The 23,589-nt window shown below is 45.3% G+C and overlaps 1 protein-coding gene across 2 annotated transcripts in view; it reads right to left on the bottom strand.

The window, feature by feature from the left end:
• The window catches only part of CCDC9B (coiled-coil domain containing 9B), a 266,763-nt gene that overhangs the window by 158,778 nt on the left and 84,396 nt on the right, over positions 1 to 23,589 (bottom strand). For both annotated transcript variants that reach the window (XM_088460793.1, XM_088460794.1), the window contains exon 4: positions 1,176 to 1,286. In XM_088460793.1, the coding sequence (XP_088316919.1) occupies positions 1,176 to 1,286 (111 nt within the window). The remainder of the gene's footprint in view (positions 1 to 1,175; positions 1,287 to 23,589) is intronic.

The following is a 23,589-nucleotide window of genomic DNA, read 5'->3' as shown; positions in this document are numbered from 1 at the left end:
TCTCCTGTACCGTCCACCGACCTTGAAAGGACTGCTGGCAAGTTACTGCCCCTCACCTGTGCAGACTTGTGTTGGTGGTGAGAAGAACCCAATCCTGAACCCAAAAGGGGCGGTCCGTATCCAAGTGGGACACCTGGAGCCACCTACGATGTCCTAGTATGCTTTCATTTCAGAGCAGAAATAATTTAATGTCTCAATCAAAACTGGAAAAATGGGTGTGTTCTAAATCTTTTGACCCGTAGTGTGGATTAGTGACAGTGGGATTGATTTTGATATGGGAATAAAGAGCCTTATTCAGAGATGGACGCTAATGCGATCACAGGTTTTATTTAGCATGCAACGCAGCAGCGAAAATATGCTAATGTCTGCAAAAGATCACCCAAGCATAAGGACGCCCACTGCTGTCTTCCAACCTGCGTGCTAAAACGCATACCTGCGTTATCTATTGGTAACATCACCGCACATCCGCGGCCATCTTGGTCTGACCTGCCACAGCCTTGGGAGCTCTTTAGACACGCAGAGATGTGTATGCACTCTCAGTAGCTAATTTATGCACTCCCATGTAACAGCGTTTAAACAGGCAGACACGCATGTGTTTCTCAGACCACCCCCCCATCACCACCCCCAAACGCTGACAGCTTGTCACTCACTCTTCAATGAATTCCTATGTGCACCCAAGATCGCAGTGCGATTGCTGCGAACTCGTAGTGCTGCTTATACGCATGCGCGATGACGAACAATTGCTCTATTTGCATGTGTAATCTCCTTTACGGCAGGGTCTGAATCAGGCCCAAGGTAAGAAAGAGCAAGTAACTGCGCACATTGGTAAAACCATGCTGCACTGCAGGTGGGGTAGATTTAAAAAGTGCAGAGAGATTTGGGAGGTGTGTCCTACTGTAACTCAAATCTAAATTGCAGTGTAAAAATAAAGCTGTCCAGCATTTGTGGGCTACATACAGAAGCAGCCAATTTACCCTGCATGCAAGTTTTTTTTTATGTATTTGCACCCCTTGCATTGCAACAAGGTTTCTCCAGTTACTTGCTCTATCTTACTGTTCTTTTATCCCCCAAAAATAATCAGTCCCATTGTCTGACTCTTTAAGATGGAGATACATAATTTACCTATATGTTTTTCATACGAAAACAAAATGTTGTACATTTTATTTCTTGCTTACCTGGTACCTTTGCAAAATAGCTTCATTTTTTTTTCTTAAAGCTTTGATCTTTTTATCCAACTCGGCATCCTTCTGCTCTTTCATCCTCATTTCTTCATCAGACAGTTTGACCTAAAAATTAAAAACATGCATTTTAACAATGTACTTGATGGTGTACAAACCAACATGTCTGGAATCTGTGTTTTGTTTGGGCTCTGGTCTAGGACTACTGATTGGGCTGGAGTGAACAAAATTTGGTGGTTTTAGGACACTCTTCCTCATACAGAATATCACAGGTGCTAATCTTTCAGCATCAAAACTGAGCAGGAATGGAGGTCAGAATGAAGCACTAAGCAGAGTGTAACTGATGTAGGATAATGATAATTGTAGGCGAGATTCTTAAACAAAAATTTAGCAAAACAGGAGTGGAATCCAGGTGTTCTAGAAATTAACTCTTTTTTTTGAATCAAGTGATTTTTATGGATTTTAAATTTTTAGACAAAACAAATACGTCATCATTGGAATTTCGCACATTAATCATGACAAAAAAGTAATACAGAATAGAGTACTAACACGTAACAGTATAAGCAAATACACTAATAAATATTTAAACATAACAGTAGTGTAATATACTGGAATAAATGCAGAAAAATATAAAGAACAAAAGTGGTATTTACAGGTAGAAAAAAACTCAGGAACTGCATTGAAAAATATGGACTCATTATCAGAGTAATCAGTATTGTCCATCTGCCCTACGGGACCAATAGTGCTTCAGTTTTTATGCCCAATCTGGATAGGCACCATCTATAAACATCTACCAGTATCCCACAGAGACAGGAGAACTTGGGGGCAGCCCTGCATGTCCGTAAGTGTCGAGCTCGCCCCCAAGAGTGATGAAAAGGGAGCGCGTCTTAATACACGCCTCCTTTTCGCCACACACACTTTTCTGGCACCCGCAGAAATGCTTTTTTCTAGATTCTGTACCCTGCCCGGTGCTGGACCTAGATTGAACACCATCAGTGATCGCAAATACGCACTATAGCACATATTTTACTCAGTATTGAGTACCGGAGCCTCACTTTTTCAAAATGGGTGGGTCCTCGGGGACGCGCTTTGCTGCGGCCAATCCCTGGCTCTCTGATGACCTGGTCTGGCTGCAGTCTATAAAAAGCAGGGGTGGAGTCAGGGTAGACCTCATCATTGGCGTCTTACCTGGACCATGCAGCGGCACCGCACTACAGTGACATGCGGATCCGTGACGACTTCCCCCTGCTCCTGTAAGTATAAATGAGTAGCGGGCGGGGTTTGGTTGCGAGCGGGGTGACTGGTGATTCAGGCCACGTCCCAGCTGCACAAGGGTGCCATAACATAGAGGGCGCCAGAACCCGCACCTAGTACATATTTAATGGGCCCAGAGTATTTGGGAGGCCTGCTCATGTCTGCATCAGGGGAGGGGGAGGCGCCCGTTGGCTGCTGGGCAGCTGTCTATACTTGCTGCCCCGGCAGCATTGAGTGAGGTGTGACAGGCAGCCTAGCAGATAGTCAGATTGGCGACCTGTCATTACAGTATGGCTGCTGTGTGGAGCTCAGTGAGGTGAGCAGGGAACGGCCCAAGACAGTATCACCACACCAATGTACAAAGTGCTGCAAAGCCAACTGAGAGCTACCCGCAGCCGGCGTATTTTAATGACAGGCAGCCAATCTGATGTTATTGCTGCATTGTTGCTCTAGTGAGTATATAGCGCTATCCTAACACTCTCTCCCGCTAATTGTGTATAAAATATGAATCTGCAGATCACTGACACCCCCCCATCCTTACCACCATATATATATTGTGTGTGTGTGTCTCTCTCTCCCCCCCTTCCACATGTGTGCCTCTGCCCCAACCCCTATATGTATCACTGCCTGCCCGCCATGTGTGCCTCTGCCCCAACCCCTATATGTATCTCTGCCTGCCCGCCATGTGTGCCTCTGCCCCAACCCCTATATGTATCTCTGCCTGCCCGCCATGTGTGCCTTTGCCTTGCATCATGCGTGCCTCTACCCATCCCCTATGTGTCCGTGACACAGCAAGGCAGGCTGCAGTGCAATGAATTTGAATCATTGTGTTTCTGTTTTTGTTTTCCTGTGGGGGCAAATGTGTTTTTTATATCCTATCGGGGCCAATGTGTGTGTTTTCCTTCATGTGAGGGGTTAATGTATTTGTTTTTTTTCTACCAGGGCCAATGTGTGTTTTTCTTCATGCGGGGGCCAATGTGTTTGTTTTTTTCCTACTGGGTAAGTCAATGTGTGTGTCTTTCTTTATGTGGGGATTAAAGGTTCTTGTTTTTTTTTTCCTGTGGGGGGCAATGTGTTTCTGTTATTTTCCTGTGGGGGCCAATATGTTTCTGTTATTTTCCTGTGGGGGCCAATGTGCTTCTGTTTTTTCCTATGGGGGCCAACGTGTTTATTTTTTATCCTATCCGGGCCATTGTGTGTGTTTTTCTTCATGTGGGGGTTAATGTATTTGGCTTTTTACTACCAGGGCCAATGTGTGTGGTTTTCTTCATGCGGGGGCCAATTTGTTAAATTTTTTTCCTATTGGGGTAATGTCATCTGCTACATGTTTCAAGGTCTGTAGCTGCTAAATTGTTAGATTTACAGATAACTGTCATTTAGATGGGACCCAGAAAGTGTCATGTAGGACCCTAATTTTTTAAAGTGAGGGGTCACTGGGACCCCCTTTTTTTTTGTCTCAGCGCGATCATTGACTATCTTATGATACTTAGGCATAGCATTACGACTTTTGGATAGATATTGTTTTTGGTTAGCAACATCTTTAACCAAATCTCTCCATTTAAAAATATCAAGAGGGTCTGATGCAAACCAGGTTTTAGCCACTATGACTTTCGCCATAGTAGTAAGGCATAGAGTGTATCAGTAAAGTATCAGCGAGTGTGTTTCCTCTAAGTCTAGACCAAACAAACATAGCTTAGGGTCCAGTGGAGGAAGAGAGGCGGCGGTTACCGAATATCAACCCATACTTTGGACCAATATGGAAATACTACCGGACAATCCCAGAGCAAGTGCCAAAATCCTGAGTTCTCCGTGTTACATTTTGGGCAATTAGCATCAGACCGTAAACCAGCCCATTGTAAGGAGATAATAGTACGATATACCCTATGCAGGACATATGAGAATGCATAGTCCTGCATGTGCTGGATGATCGTTATCGAAAATCCAGCACAGCACCAACCCCCAAGCGACTCGCGATCAACGATCGCGGGTCCCTATAGTAACCTGGTCGATATCGACCAGATTGGACTGCATGCACAGGCGATGGTCGTTCATCCATGCCTGCGCATCATCCGTCGTTTTGGGGGTTGGAAGGGGCTAAAAGATGGACGATATAAACGATCTAACAAAAACGATATACCGTATATACTCGAGTATAAGTCGACCCGAAGTACCTAATTTTACCACAAAAAACTGGGAAAACTTATTGACGAGAGTATAAGCCTATAATGGGAAATGCAGCAGCTACTGGTAGTAATCCCTCCCCTGGTACTGCCCCCAGTAGTAATATTCCCCCTCTGGTAGTGCCCCCAGTAGTAATATCCCCCCTGGTAGTGCCCCCAGTAGTAATACCCCCCCCCCGGTAGTGCCCCCAGTAGTAATATCCCCCCCCGGTAGTGCCCCCAGTAGTAATATCCCCCCCTGGTAGTGCCCCCAGTATTAATCCCCCCTGTTACTGCCCCCAGTATTAATCCCCCCCTGGTACTGCCCCAGTAGTAATATTCCCCCTCTGGTACTGCCCCCAGTAGTAATATTTCCCCTCTGGTAGTCCCCCCCAGTAGTAATACCACCCCTGGTAGTGCCCCCAGTAGTAATTCCCCTCCCTGGTAGTGCCCCCAGTAGTAATACCCCCCCTGGTAGTGCCCCCAGTAGTAATCCCCCCCCCTGGTACTGCCCCCAGTAGTAATCCCCCCCCTGGTAGTGCCCCCAGTAGCAATATCCCCCCCTGGTAGTGCCCCCAGTAGCAATATCCCCCCTGGTACTGCCCCAAGTAGTAATCCCCCCCCTGGTAGTGCCCCCAGTAGTAATATCCCCCCTGGTACTGCCCCCAGTAGTAATATCCCCCCTGGTACTGCCCCCAGTAGTAATCCCCCCCCTGGTACTGCCCCCAGTAGTAATCCTCCCCCCTGGTACTGCCCCCAGTAGTATCCTCCCCAGTAGAGAGAGTCCCATCTTCCGGCTCCCATTACCCACTACGGGAGCCGGAAGATGGCTCCCGCAGTGGGAGCAGCAGCAGCCGATGAGAGTCTGACAGACTCTCATCGGCTGCTGATTACAACAAACACACAGCTGCCGGCTCCGGCGGCTGTGTGTTTGGCAGTGTGTAGTGCTGACCGAACTCCGTCCGGTCAGCGCTACACACACGGTGCAGCTGTGTCACAGAGACACAGTCTGCACCGCGGCCCGCATGGTACGCTACTCAGCTGCGTACCATGCGGGCATAACTCGAGTATAAGCCGAGGGGGTGCTTTTTCAGCACAAAAAATGTGCTGAAAAACTCGGCTTATACTCGAATATATATACGGTAGTTTATATCGTCCTGCTAAATCTGACCGTGTGTATGCACCATAAGTCAACTTCCCATTTAAGGCCCGTATTCAATTAGAAGCGAAAAGCCAAGATCCGCAAAAAAGTATCGCCAACTATTTGCCAGGCAAAAACTTAGATCTCTGTATTAAATTCCATCCACTTTTTGCGTACGCGAAAACGCAATTCAATGTAATAGGCAAAAAAGAATAGGTGGAGAAAAAAAGTGCAAAATCGCTATTTTGGGGGTGCAAAGGTGGGGAAACCACTCTGCAACCTTGGGACTGCCCCCAAAGGATAACCATAAAAAAAAAAAAAAACACTAAAAAAAAAAAAAAAAAAGTGTGGAACACCCCAAAAAAGCATTTTGAAAAAGTGCAAAGTGGGGGTACAAACTTAAAAACTAGCAAAATAGACTTTTGGGGGGTCTGCAAGTATGGGTGAGGTGGTTTTTTTTATTGCAGGTTTATGCTGAAGGTGGGGTTTTTTTTACGTTTCTTATAACTTCACTTTGGCAACTTTTAAATATGCTTGCACCCATTTTCAAGTACCCCAAATTTGACAGGACTATTTATTTTCTCCTAAAATTACTGCTTTATGCCATTCTTCACCACTTGTGAAAAAACGCTAATTAGTGGCAATTGTGCAAACTTAAGTCCCCAATGTTTCCGCATCTTTTTGGGTGGTTCAGGCGGATTTCCCTGATTCAAACACCACTTTTCGCTATCGAACATCCAGCATCATGCACCAACCCCCAAACTACTTAATGACGGGTCTCTATAGTAAACAGACTAACCAGGTTGGCCTGCTTGCACAGGCGATGGTCGATATCGACTATCTGTGCCCACACCTCGATGGTCGTTTGGACGATATAAATGATCTAGTTATTGTTTATATGGTCCTTTTTATCTGACCGTGTGTATGCACCATAAGTTTGAGAGTCTAACAGGCTCGGCATAAAACTGGCATTGAGACTAGCATAAGCACAAGAGATCTGACCCCTGGAGCCAAAACACTTAACCAATGATTTAATCGCAGAGTTTGATAATGAAAGAGAGCAGTTACTAAATTGAGCTTGTATTGCATATCTCAGCTATAAGTATTTGATGAAAGCTGTATTTAGGAACCCAATTTCACTGTGCAGCTGAAAAATAGATTTAAAAAAAACCCTCGCTATATAACTGACCCAGTGAAGAAATCCCTTTCACTATCCAGACATTTTCAGATTACATTTTTAGTAGTTCAGGATAAGAGTTATTAAACCATATGGGAGACTCTCCATCATGGTCAGACCAAACAAAGTATGAGCATAGCAACACAGACAGATCGGAAAGTAGAAATTGCAAGGGAGAAATTGCTCGGCTAGAAAACCAATCAATCAGAGTATGATTCCCAGCACCAGAAACCCAGCTCGATAAATTAACCAATTGAGTGGCCATATAACACAAAACGGAAATTGGGAAAACCCAAGCCACCTGAAGCCTTGGATCTATACAAAGTTTTCATAGCTACACGGGCTGGCCTGTGTCCCCATATAAAAGAGGACAAAATACTTTCAATACCTGGAAAAACTTTTTTGGGGGGAATATATACTGGGGAGTGTTGCAGAAGGTACAAATATTTGGGATGATCTGGTATTTTAGAAAGAACGGTAAGGGGCAGTCTCTTCCACATATGAGCCCTCACCTTAAAGTTAGATGTAATGCGGTCTATCTATTGAGAAACACGAGCTGCTGCTTGAGGCGTAATCCACACTCCCAGGTACTTAAACCTTAAAGTCCAATGAAGTGGGCTAGAGGGTTGAGTAGTTGTAGGGAGACTGCCAGAAATGGGAAAAATATTGGATTTTTCCCCAAATTAATAAATAAACCTGAAAAACTCCCAAAGGTATTTACTATATGCAAGACCATATTCAATGAGGCATTTGTATCTTCTAGAAATAAGAGCATGTTGTCTGCATACAATGCTATAAGATTATCCACAACCCCAGGCCTGTTGATAAAAGGGATATAGGCAGGGCCTGGGAACCTTGCCAAGTTTGGCCAATACTATGATAATAGCTTTGGACACTGAAGGGGGAATGGAGCCCCAAAAAGCCATTACATTTTTTATATATCTCCACTGAAATCCCATCGCAACAAGGAGCTTTAGAAGCAGGGAAAGATGAAACAGCTGCATCAACTTCTAATGTAAATGGAGCTTCAAGGAAATCAATAGCTTCCTGTGTCATTTGAGGTAGAGTTACCTGCACCAGGTAATCCTAAAGTTGTGAAAAGGTATATGAGACCCACTAACAGTCCTGGTTTTAGTGATATCCATGCTTAAATCAAATCTATGGTTAAATCAAAATAACTGAGGTACTAATTAAGTCACCTGTGCTCAAGTATGGCTATCCTTAAAACCTGGACTGTTAATGTGCCTTGAGGACCGTGGTTGGGAACCCCTGCCCTAGAGGCATTTAAATAGAATAATGGAAAAAAACACCTGCAATATCAGTCCTAGAGGGGATGGGTACGGGATGAAAACGCTCAGGATCCCGGCGGTCAAAATCCCAAAGCCGGCATCCCGACAGAGTTAGGATTCAGACACCCGTCGGTAGATATCCTAACCCTTTTACAACCCCCATCCCTCCCCTGTGCCTAAACCTAACCACCCCCTCCTTATACACCCTAAATCTAACCCTAATTCTCCACCTTTCTCCGCAATTTACCTTCAGGATGCCGGTGTTGGGATTCCGGCACCAATATTCTGACTGGATGCCCTCCCAGAGTATGGAATACCTTGAGCATTAAGCATAATAGGAATACACCTACTAAAAAAATATTTTCTAGCAAAAAAAAGCCAAGTGGCTACCACCAACCACTGCCTAAAAATATTGCACGTTTAGGGAATAATCTACGTTTGGATTTGTCAAAAAGGTAATCCGACCACTCCTTTTGGGCTTCCGACCATAAGAGAGAGCTTTAATCAAAATATAACAAATTTACAATTGACATCACACTTGCTCCTGGCGCACTTCCTCCCTCCTGTCAAATGCCTTAATTTCAGATACCGTAGGTCCCTTAATAAAAGCTTTAATAGCATCACATACAATACCAGGATTTGAACAAGAGGAGTTGGCCGATTTGAATCTTTCCCATGCTGCAATTAAGCCAGAACCCGCACCCAGTAGTGTTAACCAGAAAGTATTATAGGTGTGTACACACTAGCCGATATTTTGCGCGATTTGCCTGATTTTGACGCATTGAACAACAAATCGTGTAAAATATATCCAAATCGTGAGTGTCTACTCATGATAACAATGGCGATGCACTTCTCCATGGGTCGTACATCGCATCTTCAGATCTTGCCTACTGCAGTCAAGATCTGCCAATCTCATTAACAAGATTAAGGTCGTTGGTCAGATTGGACAGTTTATGCAAGATATAGTTTATCTGTGAGTGCAGGGGAGATGCCGGGGGAGTTCCAGGGAAATCGTTGATGACATTGCATCTTTTGCGAGTCGTCTAGTGTGTAGGCACCTTATGTTTCCAGAAACAGGCTCCTTGCACATGGGAGATATTAGGAGATAAAATCATGGGAAAGTGGTCAGAAATACCTCATGACAAATATGTAACCCTTTAACTTACTGGGTCAATAAATTGTGCCTCCACCCAAGCTTAATTATATGCGTGTATAATACCTAGGCTCACTTGGGTAAGCCTGATTAAACTTCACAATAAATCACCTACTTCTTTCTCCCTTTTGTTTCCTGTAGTACAGATACAATGGGACCTTCTTAATGCTCTTCCAGGAGCAGTGGAATTCTTTCTAAGGATGGAAGGCATGGGTGATTTCCAGAGATTAATTTTAAGACTCCTCAAATTTATCTTCACTCGGAACTATTTTGTTTTTGATGATCGCCACTATCTCCAGGTAAGAGGTATGGCAATGGGGGCAGCTTGTGCCCCCACATATGCTAACCTCTTCCTGGGATGGTGGGAGAGGGAGTGTGTATTTAGTGAAATCAATGAACCACACACGCAGCATATTGTTTCATGGATGCGCTACACTGATGACCTCCTTATTATATGGGAAGGCACAGAAGAGCAATTGATTGAATTTATGGAGCATCTCAATAAGAATGAGCTGAATCTCAGATTCACATATGAGTTCAGCAGGACCAGTATATCGTTCCTGGATTTGAAAATCTATAAAAATGAAGATAATATGTTGGCTACAGAAATCTACCGAAAATAAACAGCAACTAACAGTGTTCTCCATAGAACAAGCTCGCATCTCCCTCAAACAATAAGCAACATACCGAAGGATGAATTCCTGAGACTGAAACGGAACTGCTCAGATGTGGAAACATTTAACAAAAAATGCCCGGAATTGATAGAACGATTAAGGGAAAGGGGGTACAGCCATCGATCTGTGAAAAAAGCTAAAGCATCAGTAATCTCCTTGAATAGGGATAAACTGATTTATCAAGAGAAGAAACCAGAGTCAGATACTAAGGTTGTACGCTTTGTTGGACATTATTCCAGGGAATGGAGGGAAATAACCAAAATAATACAGAAGAACTGGCCCATCCTACTAAAAGATCCGGACCTTGCTGAGTATCTACAACCTAAAAGTATCAATGAGTTGGAGAAGATCCCCTAACCTACGTGATCACTTGGTTAAGAGCCATTTCAGTAGAAACAAGCGGAAGACACAAACGATCAATGGGACATATGCATGCAGCACATGCAAACACATCCAGAATAGAACAGAGGTTAAAGATAAATTTGGGGCCATTATCAAAATAAAGGAATTTTTCAATTGTAGAACCGCCAATATGGTCTATTGTATAACTTGTCCCTGCAACAAATTTTACATGGGAATCACTACCAGGATGTTGAAGCAACATATTCTCGAACATCTAGGGAATATAAGAAATGCTTCTAGAGATATGACCAATCTGAAACAATTCACTACAGTGGCCAAACACTTTCACTCCCTCCGACATGATAGCAAACATGAACTCAAGGTATTTTGCTAGGATAAAGCCAAGATGAGTATCAGAAGGGGAGATACCATGCGTGAATTACTCAAGAAAGAAAGTGAATGGGCCTTTAGAATGGGAGCTTTGGCTCCGAAAGGCCTCAATGAGTTTATAAATTACTTTGTTTTTTTTAAAAGATAAGTTATGATGGAGATATCTATTGAATCTCTTTTCTTTATGTCTATTTGACCCTCCTTTATATGAATTTTGATTTTTTTTTTGTAGCAATTTAAGTAATTTGATCGACAATATCGACATTTTTAGTTATATTTTTATTTTTAGTTATGTTTTTTCACACTGCACACTCACACAAGTTTTCCCATCATGGTTATATTTATTGCTTACTCCTATATTGATTATGATTTGATTACACTTTTTATTCATTGTTATTTCATTTATATTGACACTCTGACACATTATCTTAGTCTTTATGGCTATTTTACTATAGTGCTAACATATATCATATATTTCTCTTGGTAGAAATAATTCTCAAGAGCAATTTTAAAACACTCAAAGGATTTGACTATTAATGATACACTTATAATGCCCTTCTTTTTTCTTCAAAGGTCTCTTTTTCTTTAATTTATTTAATTTTATTTATTTTTATAAGTCATGTTTTATAATCATTTTCTAACACATGTTAATTGTTGATATATTCTCACTTGGGGGTTTTTTTAATATTTTTTTCTTAGGAGTACTATACAATATATTTTTATATGGACACTTATTTTTATTCTTATTTTTATTCTTATTTATTATTTTTTTTCATTTCTATTTATTTTTATTATTTTTTTCAATATTTATTTCTATTTTTATTTCTTTTTTTATATATATAATTTTTTTTAAATAATATATGATATATGGCAATATGAATTATCTCCTTATAACACTGAAGTTTTAAGACAATATGATACCAGCAAAGTGGGGGTTAAAATAACCCATTAGTGTATTATGCACTATTAGAATAAAGAGGTGAAATAGAAACTGGCAAGATCATTGGCCGGTGGACCTGTCTGTTATGTAAAAGCCACAATGATTGGCTGTATATGATGTTAAGATGACAGCATCCGGAGGCCACGTCAGGCTTATGGTGAACAAGCCTGCAGGGCGAAACCCGAGTCTGGCACTCACTCCCCGTCACAGCGGGGAGCCACACGTGGCAGCCCATTCCTGCTTCTTGGTCTGACATCCTCTATACTCAGGTATTTCTCCGGTGGTTAGTGACTTTCTCGGCAGCGAATCTTGTCCTTGCACTGCCAAGGCAACAAGGACAGCCTAACACCGCACACGAGACAGTGTCCTCCCACTTACCTTTCTCTTTCTCTATCGGCGCTGTCCAGGATCCCTCTCTCATTTGAGGTCCGCTCAGGGAAGACCTCAGACAGTAGAAGGTGATCGGGGCATTAGTGCCGTACTTTGCCCTATTTACCATTTTATTCTGATTCTAAGCTTACACATTTCTACAGAGATAAGTGATGGGTATTGTACCATATATGTGCAGCCTGTGATGTTTTTCTGTTTATGATATTTGTGCAATAATTCATCTAGAGAGAATTAAATTGTTCTTTATTCTTTTGCATTAACTGCAGGTTTTCAGGATTTGCCTTGTTTAAATCTGCTTCTGCTATTTGTATACCGGGCAAGGTGCAATTTAAGCAGACATATGTGGCCCTTTTAGGCCCTAGCACGTTGCTTTCAGGATTTATCCTGTTTATGTATACTCCTATATGAAATCTCACATAGCACGTGTATGGAATATGCATTGGGGCTAAATGCAAATCATTTAGTTTCATTTAAAAGTTGTTGGATACCTATAGTATTTAATTCATTGTGAGGTACAAGTTTCATGTTTTCAGGATTTATCCTGTCTGTGCACACTTTGATATGAGATCTGCACGACAGGTGTACATAATCTAATGACAACTGTATCTGGGCGAAGTGCAATTATTATATATTAACTGATGGGTCCATCATTTATCTGATTATTGTTAAGGTACTTTTCCCTCTTTTTTGCACTAGTTCCAGGTTTTATGATTTCATTACATATGTATTGCTCCAAGTGCAATAAATTATTTGACTATTTAGAAATTAATTGTTGAGATACCCTGGGTATTAAGACTGCACGCAGTTTTTCATAAATATATTGCAGTCTAATGGGCTAAGTGCAATATTTAAACTAATTAACCTACCGTGTTCCCCCGATAATAAGACCTACCCTGAAAATAAGCCCTAGCCTTACTTTTGTAGCCCGGTCTAAAATAAGCCCTACCCCGAAAAACAAGAGATATGGTAAGAACTTACCTTTGTTATCTCTGTTTCTACGAAGTCCATAGGGTCCACAGGGTTGACCTTGGGGTATAGGTTGGGAACCAAATCCGGGCACCACGCAGTTAAAGCTTTTAGCTCCCAGGATGCACTGGGTCCACTCTCCCTATAACCCCACCCCCAAGCCAGAGGCACCTCAGTTTGTAAGTAGCCAAAGGCCGGAGGAGGAGAGAAAAAGAGAGAGAAAACTGGAACACTCAATAACCATACTCACCGAAATGGGAGACGGAAAACCGGTGACCAGCCACACAGCCCATATGAAGCCAGGTGCGTCAGGGCGGGCGCCCTGTGGACCCTATGGACTTCGTAGAAACAGAGATAACAAAGGTAAGTTCTTACCATATCTCTTGTTTTCTACTTCAGGGTCCATAGGGGGTCCACAGGGTTGACCTTGGGGATGTCCCAAAGCAGTTCAACCAAGGGTGGGGACGCTCCTGTGCTGAGAGGAGAATCCGTCGCCAAAAAGGAAGCATCCTGAGAGGCAAAGGAAACCAATGCCTAGAACCTTAAAAAGGTGTGGACAGAAGACCACGTGGCCACCTAGTAAGGCAAAACAGCCGAGGTGCCACAGCGAGCCGCACACGAGGGTCACATGGCCCGAGAAAAAACAAGCATCAACAACAGGAAGGCCTACCCATGGGTAGGCCCCTGAGGAAGACCTACGAGGCCATCCAAGTCAACATTTGGTTATAGGCCGGCCATCCTTTCCTGTGAAAACCAGAAATCTCAGACCACCAATAAGGAGTCCGATTTCCGTAAGGAACCTGAACGGATCACATAAATCCAAAGAGGCCAGACCACAGTCAATGAGGCCACACCAGCCGAGAGGACTGGGGACAGAATGGCCGTACCATAAGTTCCAGAATAATATGGAACCTGAAAACCACTAAGAAGAAACACAGGGCGAGAGCAACTCCCACCCTGACATGATGCCCTCCAGAAGAGGGAGCTACATGAGAATGCTCCCAATTCAGACACTCTCCTGGTTGATATAAACACCCTGAGAGAAAGAGAGAGCCTAAGCAATAGACCATGTAATGGCTATCACAACCAGCGGTTCCATTGACTGTCCCCGGAGGTAACGAAGAACCACTACTTACTCCCAAGGAGTCCCTAGGGAGGACAAATGGAGGCATAATCAAGAAAACACTCCAAAGGATGAACTGGATACCAGAGTGAAGCAATTCCATATCTTAACCATACTGACAGTGTAGAGATCCGCACTGTCAGGAAGACCAGGCCAAGTGTGAAACCCAAGCCAGCCGGAAGGAATGCCAGAATATCTGGAAATCCTGGACACCGGAGGATTGTATCGACAGGTACAATACCATAAGATTTATGGCTGCCACAGTTTGTGGTAGGTCCCAGCAAAAGCTGATCCATGTGCTCTAATCATTCCAACGATGACAAAGCCAGGGAAGCCGTAAGACCACTGTAAGGACACAGTCAAAGACAAACGACCCAGGTCCAAGGCAAAACCAAGGACCCTGAGACAACAGGTCCGGGCAGTGAAGCATCAGGGATGGAGTATCGATGTAGAGACTCCGAAGATCCAAGTACCCCTGACATCTGGGGCAAGCAGGAACCACCAGCAGGAAAGCATCTCCGTCTCGATTGAAAACACTTCCAAAGACCTCGAGGAAGAAGGGAGACCGGAGAACACAGGTACACAAAGTGGAAGGACCACTTCACCGACAAAGAGTCGCTGAAGTTTGCTTCAGAATCCCCAGAGCTGAACTGTAACACCCTAGTGTGATAAAGTCAGAAGGCCATGAGGGTCACCTCAGGGGGGCCCCCCCTGCTCACCAGGAGATGAAACCTCTCTTGGGGAAGAGACTAGTCCCCGGGATGCACGTCGTGACGGCTGAGGACTCCCGCTTCCCAATGGAGAGCTCCTGAAATGAACGCTGCCGAGATGGTCGGGAGGAGACCCTCGGACTATGTCCGAATATGTGACATACCTGTCATTGCCACCCAACGAACAGTGTTGCTAAAAAGGAAGCCACTGTCCTGACCCTGTCGGACTGAACCTTTTCAGGTTCACCGGGAAACAAGAGTTATGCCAGAGTAAGTTAATTGACAGGGTGGAATCGACAGACGTCCAACTGCACTGAAAAGGATTCGGTCCAGACACTGTCCCTAGCAAAGAAAACCCTGGACGAGATGGCCATAGCCACCCGGACAGGGACCGACTTGCCTCCGGAGAGAGCATCATCGTTTGAACAGTTATCCGACAGAAAAAACTCATTCCATCTGGAGATGAGCCAATTATGGAAAGGCCTGGAATGGAACTGAGCCCATTCCACCATGCATCCCAGAGTGTAAAGACATCTGTCGACTGCGCAGACAACCATGTACTCCTAATGGAAGAGAGGAGATTCCGTCTTACGCCAGAAGAATTCTCAGATTCTGAGAACCCAGCAGGGATCCTAGATGAAGAATACCCAGAGAGGGATGCAGGGAGGACTTTTTCCCCGTTGATTAAACGTCTGCACCCTGAAGAAGCCACAGTCATCCTGACCTGGCCGTAAAGTACCCCGGTGATCCCGCTAAGAGCAGGAGGCCGTCCAGGTACAGGAGCATTGGGATATACTGAACAGAAGAACTGTCAGAAAATCCAAAACGCTGGTAAACCCCTGTGGGGCTGAGGACAGTCCCAACAGGCAGAGCCCGAAAAATTGTAAGTGTTGCTGTGATACAGCAAACCTCAGCCCATGCTGAGGAAAGGTCTCTGTAAGTACCCGTAGGCACGCGTCCTGTATATCCAGTGATACCCTAAAGTCCCCAGGTTCCAAACATCGTATGATGGAGCATAGGGATTTCCTCCTGAGCCCAGGTAGCTTTAGGAACTGGTTCAGGGAATTGAGACAGAGAACAGGCCAAAGAGGACCATTCAGCCACCGCACCAGAAAGAAAACAGAACAACCAGTCCCTCACTGAGATAGTGGGGATGGCCCAATTAGCTCCGCTTACCGCAACAACTGCATAGCTTTCTGGATCTGTAAGGCCCTTGTAAAGAGGGCGTACCCTCCTACCCACGTAGCCGCGGCAACTTGACACTAATACCGGGCGAACTGAGAAAATCGGTATCTCCCAGTTGTAGGCCTGTCCCGTCAGACTGAAGAGATATCCGTAGGTTCAGAAGCAGGATCGGCTGGCAGTCCAGGCCTGCTCGGTACTGGATATGTCGGCCCTTGTAGATGCCGACAGTCTACGAAGAAACAGACCTTTAGGCTGACCGAGAGGACAAAAAAGACCTTAACAGACTTAGTCTGAGGCCTTGTAGTGTGCATAGCTGAAAGCGGTAAACTTGTCGTTAGTAATACTGCCAATGTTACTACAATCTTGTCAAGGTCAGGACCAAACAATATCAACCCTAAAGATGGTATCTGCACCTCTGCATTCTCAGAGCGCAGCCATAGGGTATTACGGAGGATACAGTCGCAGCCGGAACTCTGAAAGTTAGGAGACTGGTATCCAATATAGGCATGTCCACCTATGACAACTGCATATATTACATGAGCGACCAAATACATTTGAACCCCCGACGTGTTGGAGGGGAAAAAACGTTACAAATGCATCAACCCAATATGCAATAGTATTAACCAACCATGCTATAGCCATGGTAGGATGGGTAACAACTCCCGAAAGCAAGTATACTGATTTCAGGCAGAGTTACCACCTACGGATCCGAAGAATCCGACCACGCAGGAATGGGAGGCGTAGTAACGTCTGTAATCAGACGAGTAACACGCCCATCCCCCCCAGGAGGGGCTCGTGATGCCCTCAGGGAATTTGGGACAGGAGGCCAAACACTGTTGTAACACCTCCTATCTGGCAACAGCAGAGTCCCGCTATGCGATCCACCCGCTAGTCAGCAACAGGTAACCCGAAGGCACGCAATACTGAGGGTGTATGATACAGGTGCAGGTCAACATTCACTCTAACCAGAATGGACCTGCTACCAGCCCTAAAGCAGGGATAATAATACCTGAAATAGGCTTCCCCCCGTGTAAGAGGGAAAGAGCCCCGAACAGTACCCAGTTCACGGCAGAGCCAACTGGGAAGTAACCACAGGGCGTCAACCACGCCAATTAGCGTTTCGTAGAAAACGACATCCACCCAGGGTGGCTGTTGTGGTAATTCCTGCAAGGGGAATGACAGACTATTGTGGCACCAGGGGGAATTCATATACTGCAAAAAACCCCTGCAGGGAGCGGTAGTCTGTGTCACAGGGGAAGAGTGCAAGAAGCTGCGAGATACCCTGAGATGAAAAGGGCAGTATGGTGAAGTAACCCCAAGTGAGGTACAACAATGGGGCCCGCCCGGCGATCCGCAATTGAGAGGATCCCGAGAAAACAAACCGCCCAAGGGGGTCGTGAAAGAGGCCGGCACCAGATGACGCCACATACAGAACCCTTTATGAGTCAAATCCTCCGCACTAACACCTGCAGCACATGACTTGCAGGATAGTAAAAATGGGTGCAGTATAACGCTCTATCTCCTGGTCAGACATATCTGACCCATCTTGGCGGAAATATTAAGCAGCACTATACTGGTCCTGACTGATGCCAAAAATAGCTGCAGGGACCCATTTTCAGCGTATGCAACACACAGTTCCATCTAAAATATGGCAACGTGCAGCACGCAACAGTATGTGACAAACCACACAAATATTAACAAGTATATAAATGTGAGGTCTCAGAACCACCCTAAGTACAGCTGTATTAGGGCAGATAAAGAAAAGGGATAGATATACACTGACAGGTGAGAGAATAAAGTACAGTCAGCACTAGCATAAGTCACATACAATGCAGATATATACATATATACATAAACATGTCATATAATATACTGCACTATTACACTGCATTCAACTGCCCAGATTCAGTGTCTGGGAAGGCTACAGCGCTGTGTACACTGACCTGATGGTGAGGTACGCAGGGGGACTGGACTCACTGCCATCTCCAGAGATTTCTGCTGCACCACAGAGATAAAATGGCCGCTGGAGACCTCAGAAGAAGCGTGGCCCGCGGAGGAAGCAGCTCAGCGACGCCAGACTATGGATACTGAAAGGCGCGCTGAGCTGAGGGGAGGAGCCGCTGTAACAGGGAAGGCTGCCTCCCCTGGCCGGCTATTAACCCCCGGGACGCCGGCTCCCTGCACCGATCGTTAAGTCCCTGGTGGTCTAGTGGACACACGGGGTATGGGGGGCCCGCCGCCACTGCCGGCGCCTCCGGTCTGTCCCCTGAGACCGGAGGCACAGGACTGCATTTGAAATGCGCGGATCACCGCAAGCGGTGATCCGCGACCTTACCTGCTCCCCGTGGATCCGGCAGCAGTCCTGGGCGCCCGCAGAGTCCGGCTAGTACAGACTCTGGGGTCCCGCTGAGATCCCCAGATCTGTACTGGCGTCTCAGCGCCAGCGGGGTGACGGAGCGGCAGCTTAGACGTCCTATGGACAGTCCGACGCTGCCGCTCTGAAGAGTCCAAAGTCTATGAAAAAACTTTGTCCCTAAAAAAATAAAATAAGCTTAGGGGCTGCTAATCAGCTCCCCCTGCGCTAACGGTGACCCGACTCCGGCCGGGCACCAACTTAAACTGAGGTGCCTCTGGCTTGGGGGTGGGGTTATAGGGAGAGTGGACCCAGTGCATCCTGGGAGCTAAAAGCTTTAACTGCGTGGTGCCCGGATTTGGTTCCCAACCTATACCCCAAGGTCAACCCTGTGGACCCCCTATGGACCCTGAAGTAGAAATAAGACCTACCTTTTTTTCTTTTTGAGCTGGGAACGCTGCAGAGACCAGCGTTCCCAGTCATGCAGAGCGCGAGTGACGTCATGACGTCACCCGCGCGCACTGAGGATCCTGTGCGGCCGCGCCTGCTGGATCATATTAGATCCAGTCAGCGCGCAAGTGAGAGGGTCATCCCGGACGGCGGTGACTCAGGTAAGTACCGTACTGTACTGCAATAAGGGGGCCTGCATAAAGGACACTGCTACAGGGGGGGGCCTGCATAAGGAGCACTGCTACACAAGGGAGGCTGCATAAGGGGCACTGCTACAGGGGGGGGGTCTGCATAAGGGGCACTGCTACATAAGGGAGGCTGCATAAGGGGCACTGCTACAGGGGGGGCTGCATAAGGGGCACTGCTACAGGGGGGGGCCTGCATAAGGGGCACTGCTTTCAATGTTAGTTAAAATAAGACCTACCCCGAAAATAAGCCCTATGGTGTTTTTTGGAACCAAAAAAAAAATAAGACAGTGTCTTATTATCGGGGAAACACGGTAGGTGGATAATATGGGCTTAATTTCGATTTACTATGGCTAATATTAATTCATTTTTCTAAATTTCATGTGGCCTATATCCACCTACATTAAATTATTGCAGGAGTGTGCTGCCATAGCACTCAATAAAGGGAGGATTGAATCCCCTGAGATTTCTCTATCTATAGAGTGCTACCTGTCAGAATATATATTTTCTCGCCTGACTAAGCATAATTATTGAATGTTACATTTAAATAGGGGAGACTGATACATATGGTCAATAATTTAAGTCTCTAATATACCCTATAGATTTTATTTATATAACTATATTAAAGGTAAGTCTTAACTATACTATAATTTCATTATTCATGTTTTATAAGTGTGCCCCAAGTAGAGAATTTCTTGTTTAGCCTCAATCTAGAGGTTTTCTGTGTACTTAAGTATGATTTATACTTTTCCCTGGGAGCACCACCAACACAGCGGATTTCTCTATTTTTGATTAATTATATGTCAATTGTTGGTCTGTGAATTGTCTATTGCATACTGGTGCAGGATCTATTTGTTCGTTTTCTATATGCTCTTCCAGGTAAGTAAGCACATGTGTTTTTATAGACTTTTGTTATTTTAGGTGAACAGATGTGAAATAATGAGAGCAAACACATTACCAACTCATCACAGTTTTCAGCATACATTTAGGGAACATGCATATATTACAATATACATTACTGTGTTCAGGAATAACAAAGTTACACTTTCCTCTAACACTAATGTCTCCTTGATGAACATATAAATTGATGAAGTTCTCTATCAATTGTTTGAACGCCTTCTTGAACAGCCACTGGGAACTGTGGTCACCTCTGACCAAGCCCCTAACCGTCCAGCCACGGCAGCCTCACTCTGGCCCTGCGCAAACTCACACACCCGGACGTTGCTAGGATCTCCCTTCACACAGCGTCGGTGGAGTGATGAGTGGCAGCTTCTGGTGAGGGGAACTCCAGACTGTCAGCTGCTGCTACCACTCTCTAAACCGCCCCCCTTTTCGTGACAGAAACCAAATCACCCCCACTTATATTACTCTGCCCCTACTCTGCATGCTTATATTCCAACATTAACCCCTGCCAGTCCCACCCTTTTACAATCAAAACATAACATTTTACAAAGATTCATCTCTATATTTAATCTTATATGCTAAAACAAAATTCCCTAAAAATTGTGATATATCATACCTCAGAGATCTGTCACAATATTCCTATACTCCCTGTATAACAAACTCTAGACATATCAATATGGCTACACATATTTGACGTCTGACAACCCACTGTCTTGGGGAGATTAAAATTAAATATTTACAGAAAAAAGTGTGGAAGGTGTGGGGTGACAGGAATACTGAGATTCCAAAGGGATGACAGATCCTCGAAATATCCAACAAATCAAGCTCAGAGATCAATTTAGCAAAAGGAGTAGACGAGGGAGAAACTGGGGCAATGGATTCCCTCCAGCGGTCTAAAGCTGAGTTCATAACATTACTGAAATTGCCTATGCAGATTAGGGGTGTGCACCGGCCACTTTTCGTGTCTTGTATTTTGGTTTTGGATCTTTCTTCGTGTTTTCGATCTGGATTGGTTTTGCCAAAACTGCCCTTCCGTATTTTGGGTTCTGGGTTTTGGATCTGTATTTTTTTGAAAAAAAAAAAAGCATAAAAACAGCTAAAATCACAGAATTTGTGGGTTTTTCTGCTCCTATGCTATTATTAACCTCAATAACCTTAATTTCCACTCATTTCCAGTCTATTCTGAACACCTCACAATAGTGTTTTTATGTCCAAAAGGTTGCACCGAGGTAGCTGGATTTACTATGCTAAGCGACACGAGTGGGCGGCACAAACACGTGGCCCATCTAGGAGTGACACTGCAGTGGCAGACAGGATGGCAGTTTGAAAAACTAGGCCCCAAACAGTACATAATGCAAAGGAAAAAAAAAGAGGTGCAAGATGGAATTGTCCTTGGGCCCTCCCACCCACCCTTATGTTGTATAAACAGGACATGCACACTTTAACAAACCAATCATTTCAGCGCCAGGGTCTGCCACACGACTGTGGCTGAAATGATTGGTTCATTTGGGCCCCCACAAAACAAGCTGGCAATTAATCTGTCCCTGCACAAACTGGCTCTACGGAGGCAAGATGTCGTCCTCATCCTCCTCATCCACCGATTCCTCACCCTCTTCAGTGTTGTGTACATCCTCATCCTCACAGAGTATTAATTCATCCCCGCTGGAATCCACCACCACAGGTCCCTCTGTATGTTCTGGAGGCTTCTCTCCCTGAAAGAGTTGATAATTCATTTTTATGAACATCATCTTCTCCACATTTTGTGGAAGCAACCTCCTACGCCTTTCGCTGACAAGGTTCCTGGCTGCACTAAACACTCTTTCGGAGTACACACTGGAGGGGGGGCAACTCAGGTAAAATAGTGCCAGTTTGTATAGGGGCCTCCAAATTGCCTCTTTTTCCTGCCAGTACAGGTACGGACTGTCTGACATGCCTACTTGGATACTGTCACCGACTGTAATCCTCCACCATTCTGTCAATGGTGACAGTATCATATGCAGTGACAGTAGACATGTCAGAAATTGTTGCTAGGTCCTTCAGTCCGGACCAGATGTCGAAACTTGGTCCTGCCTGCCCTGCATCACCGCCAGCGGGTTGCTTAGGATAAGTTTTTTCCTGGCAGCCCCAGTTGCGGGAGAAAATGAAGAAGGAGCGGTTGACGTGTCACGTTCCGCTTCAGCTGACAGTGTTTTCACCAGCAGGTCTTTGCACCTCTGCAGGCTTGTGTCGGCCGGAAAGAGAGACACCACATAGGCTTTAAATCTAGGATCGAGAACGGTGGCCAAAATGTAGTGGTCTGATTTCAACAGCTTGACCACCCTGGAATCCTGGCAAAGCGAATGAAGGGTTTCATCCACAAGTCCCACATGCCGAGCGGAATCGCTCTGTCTTAGCTCCTCCTTCACGTTCTCCAGCTGCTTCTGCAAAAGCCTGATGAGGGGAATGACCTGACTCAAGCTGGCAGTGTCTGAACTGACTTCGCGTGTGGCAAGTTCGAAGGGCTGAAGAACCCTGCACAACAAGGTAATCATTCTCCTCTGCGCTTGAGTCAGGTGCAAACCCCCTCCTTTGCCTATGTCATAGGTGGATGTATAGGCTTGAATGGCCTTTTGCTGCTCCTCCATGCTCTGAAGCATATAGAGGGTTGAGTTCCAACGCGTCACAACCTCTTGCTTCAGGTGATGGCGGGGCAGGTTCAAGAGTGTTTGCTGGCGCTCCAGTCTTTGGCATGCAGTCGCTGAATGGCGAAAGTGGACAGAAATTTTTCGGGCCACCCAAAGCGTCTCCTGCACGCCCCTGTCGCTTTTCAGAAAATTCTGCACCACCAAGTTTATAGTGTGAGCAAAACATGGGACATGCTGGAATTTGCCTAGATGTAATGCCCGCACAATATTGGTGGCGTTGTCAGATATCACAAATCCCCAGGAGAGTCTAAGTGGGGTAAGCCACTGGGCGATGATTTCCCTCATTTTCTCTAAGAGGTTGTCGCCGGTGTACCTCTTACTGAAACCGGTGACATACAGCGTAGCCTGCCTTGGAAAGAGCTGGCGTTTCTGAGATGCTGCTACTGGTGACGCTGCTGTTGTTGCTGCGTAAGGTGATACATCTACCCAGTTGGCTGTCACAGTCATATAGTCCTTAGTCTGCCCTGTTCCACTTGTCCACATGTCCGTGGTTAAGTGGACATTGGGTACAACCGCATTTTTCAGGACACTGAGGACATTTTTTCTGACGTTTCTGTACAGTCTCGGTATCACCTGCCTAGTGAAGTGGAATCTAGACGGGATTTGGAACCGGGGACACACTACCTCCATCAATTGTCTAAATCCCACTGCACTATGGCGGATACCGGATGCACGTCTAACACCAACATAGCAGTCAAGGCCTCAGTTATACGTTTTGCTTCAGGATGACTGCTGTCGTACTTCATCCTCCTCGCTAAGGACTGTTGGAGGGTCAATTGTTTAGTAAAAGTAGTGGTGTTCCTACTTCCTCTCTAGAATGTTGAACGACTCCCAACAGCAGCAGTAGGCATAGCAATGCAGGATCCGCCAGAGGAATCCCGGATAGGAGTCAGTCATGCCAGTGACATGGCCTGCAGGACTACTTCCGATCCTGACTAAGGAG

Source organism: Taudactylus pleione, unplaced genomic scaffold (assembly GCF_031769625.1).
Source record: "Taudactylus pleione unplaced genomic scaffold, aTauple2 ptg000985l, whole genome shotgun sequence".
NCBI lineage: Eukaryota > Metazoa > Chordata > Amphibia > Anura > Myobatrachidae > Taudactylus > Taudactylus pleione.
The sequence above is the reverse complement of the archived record's forward strand: the minus strand, read 5'-3'. Positions and strand labels throughout refer to the sequence as shown.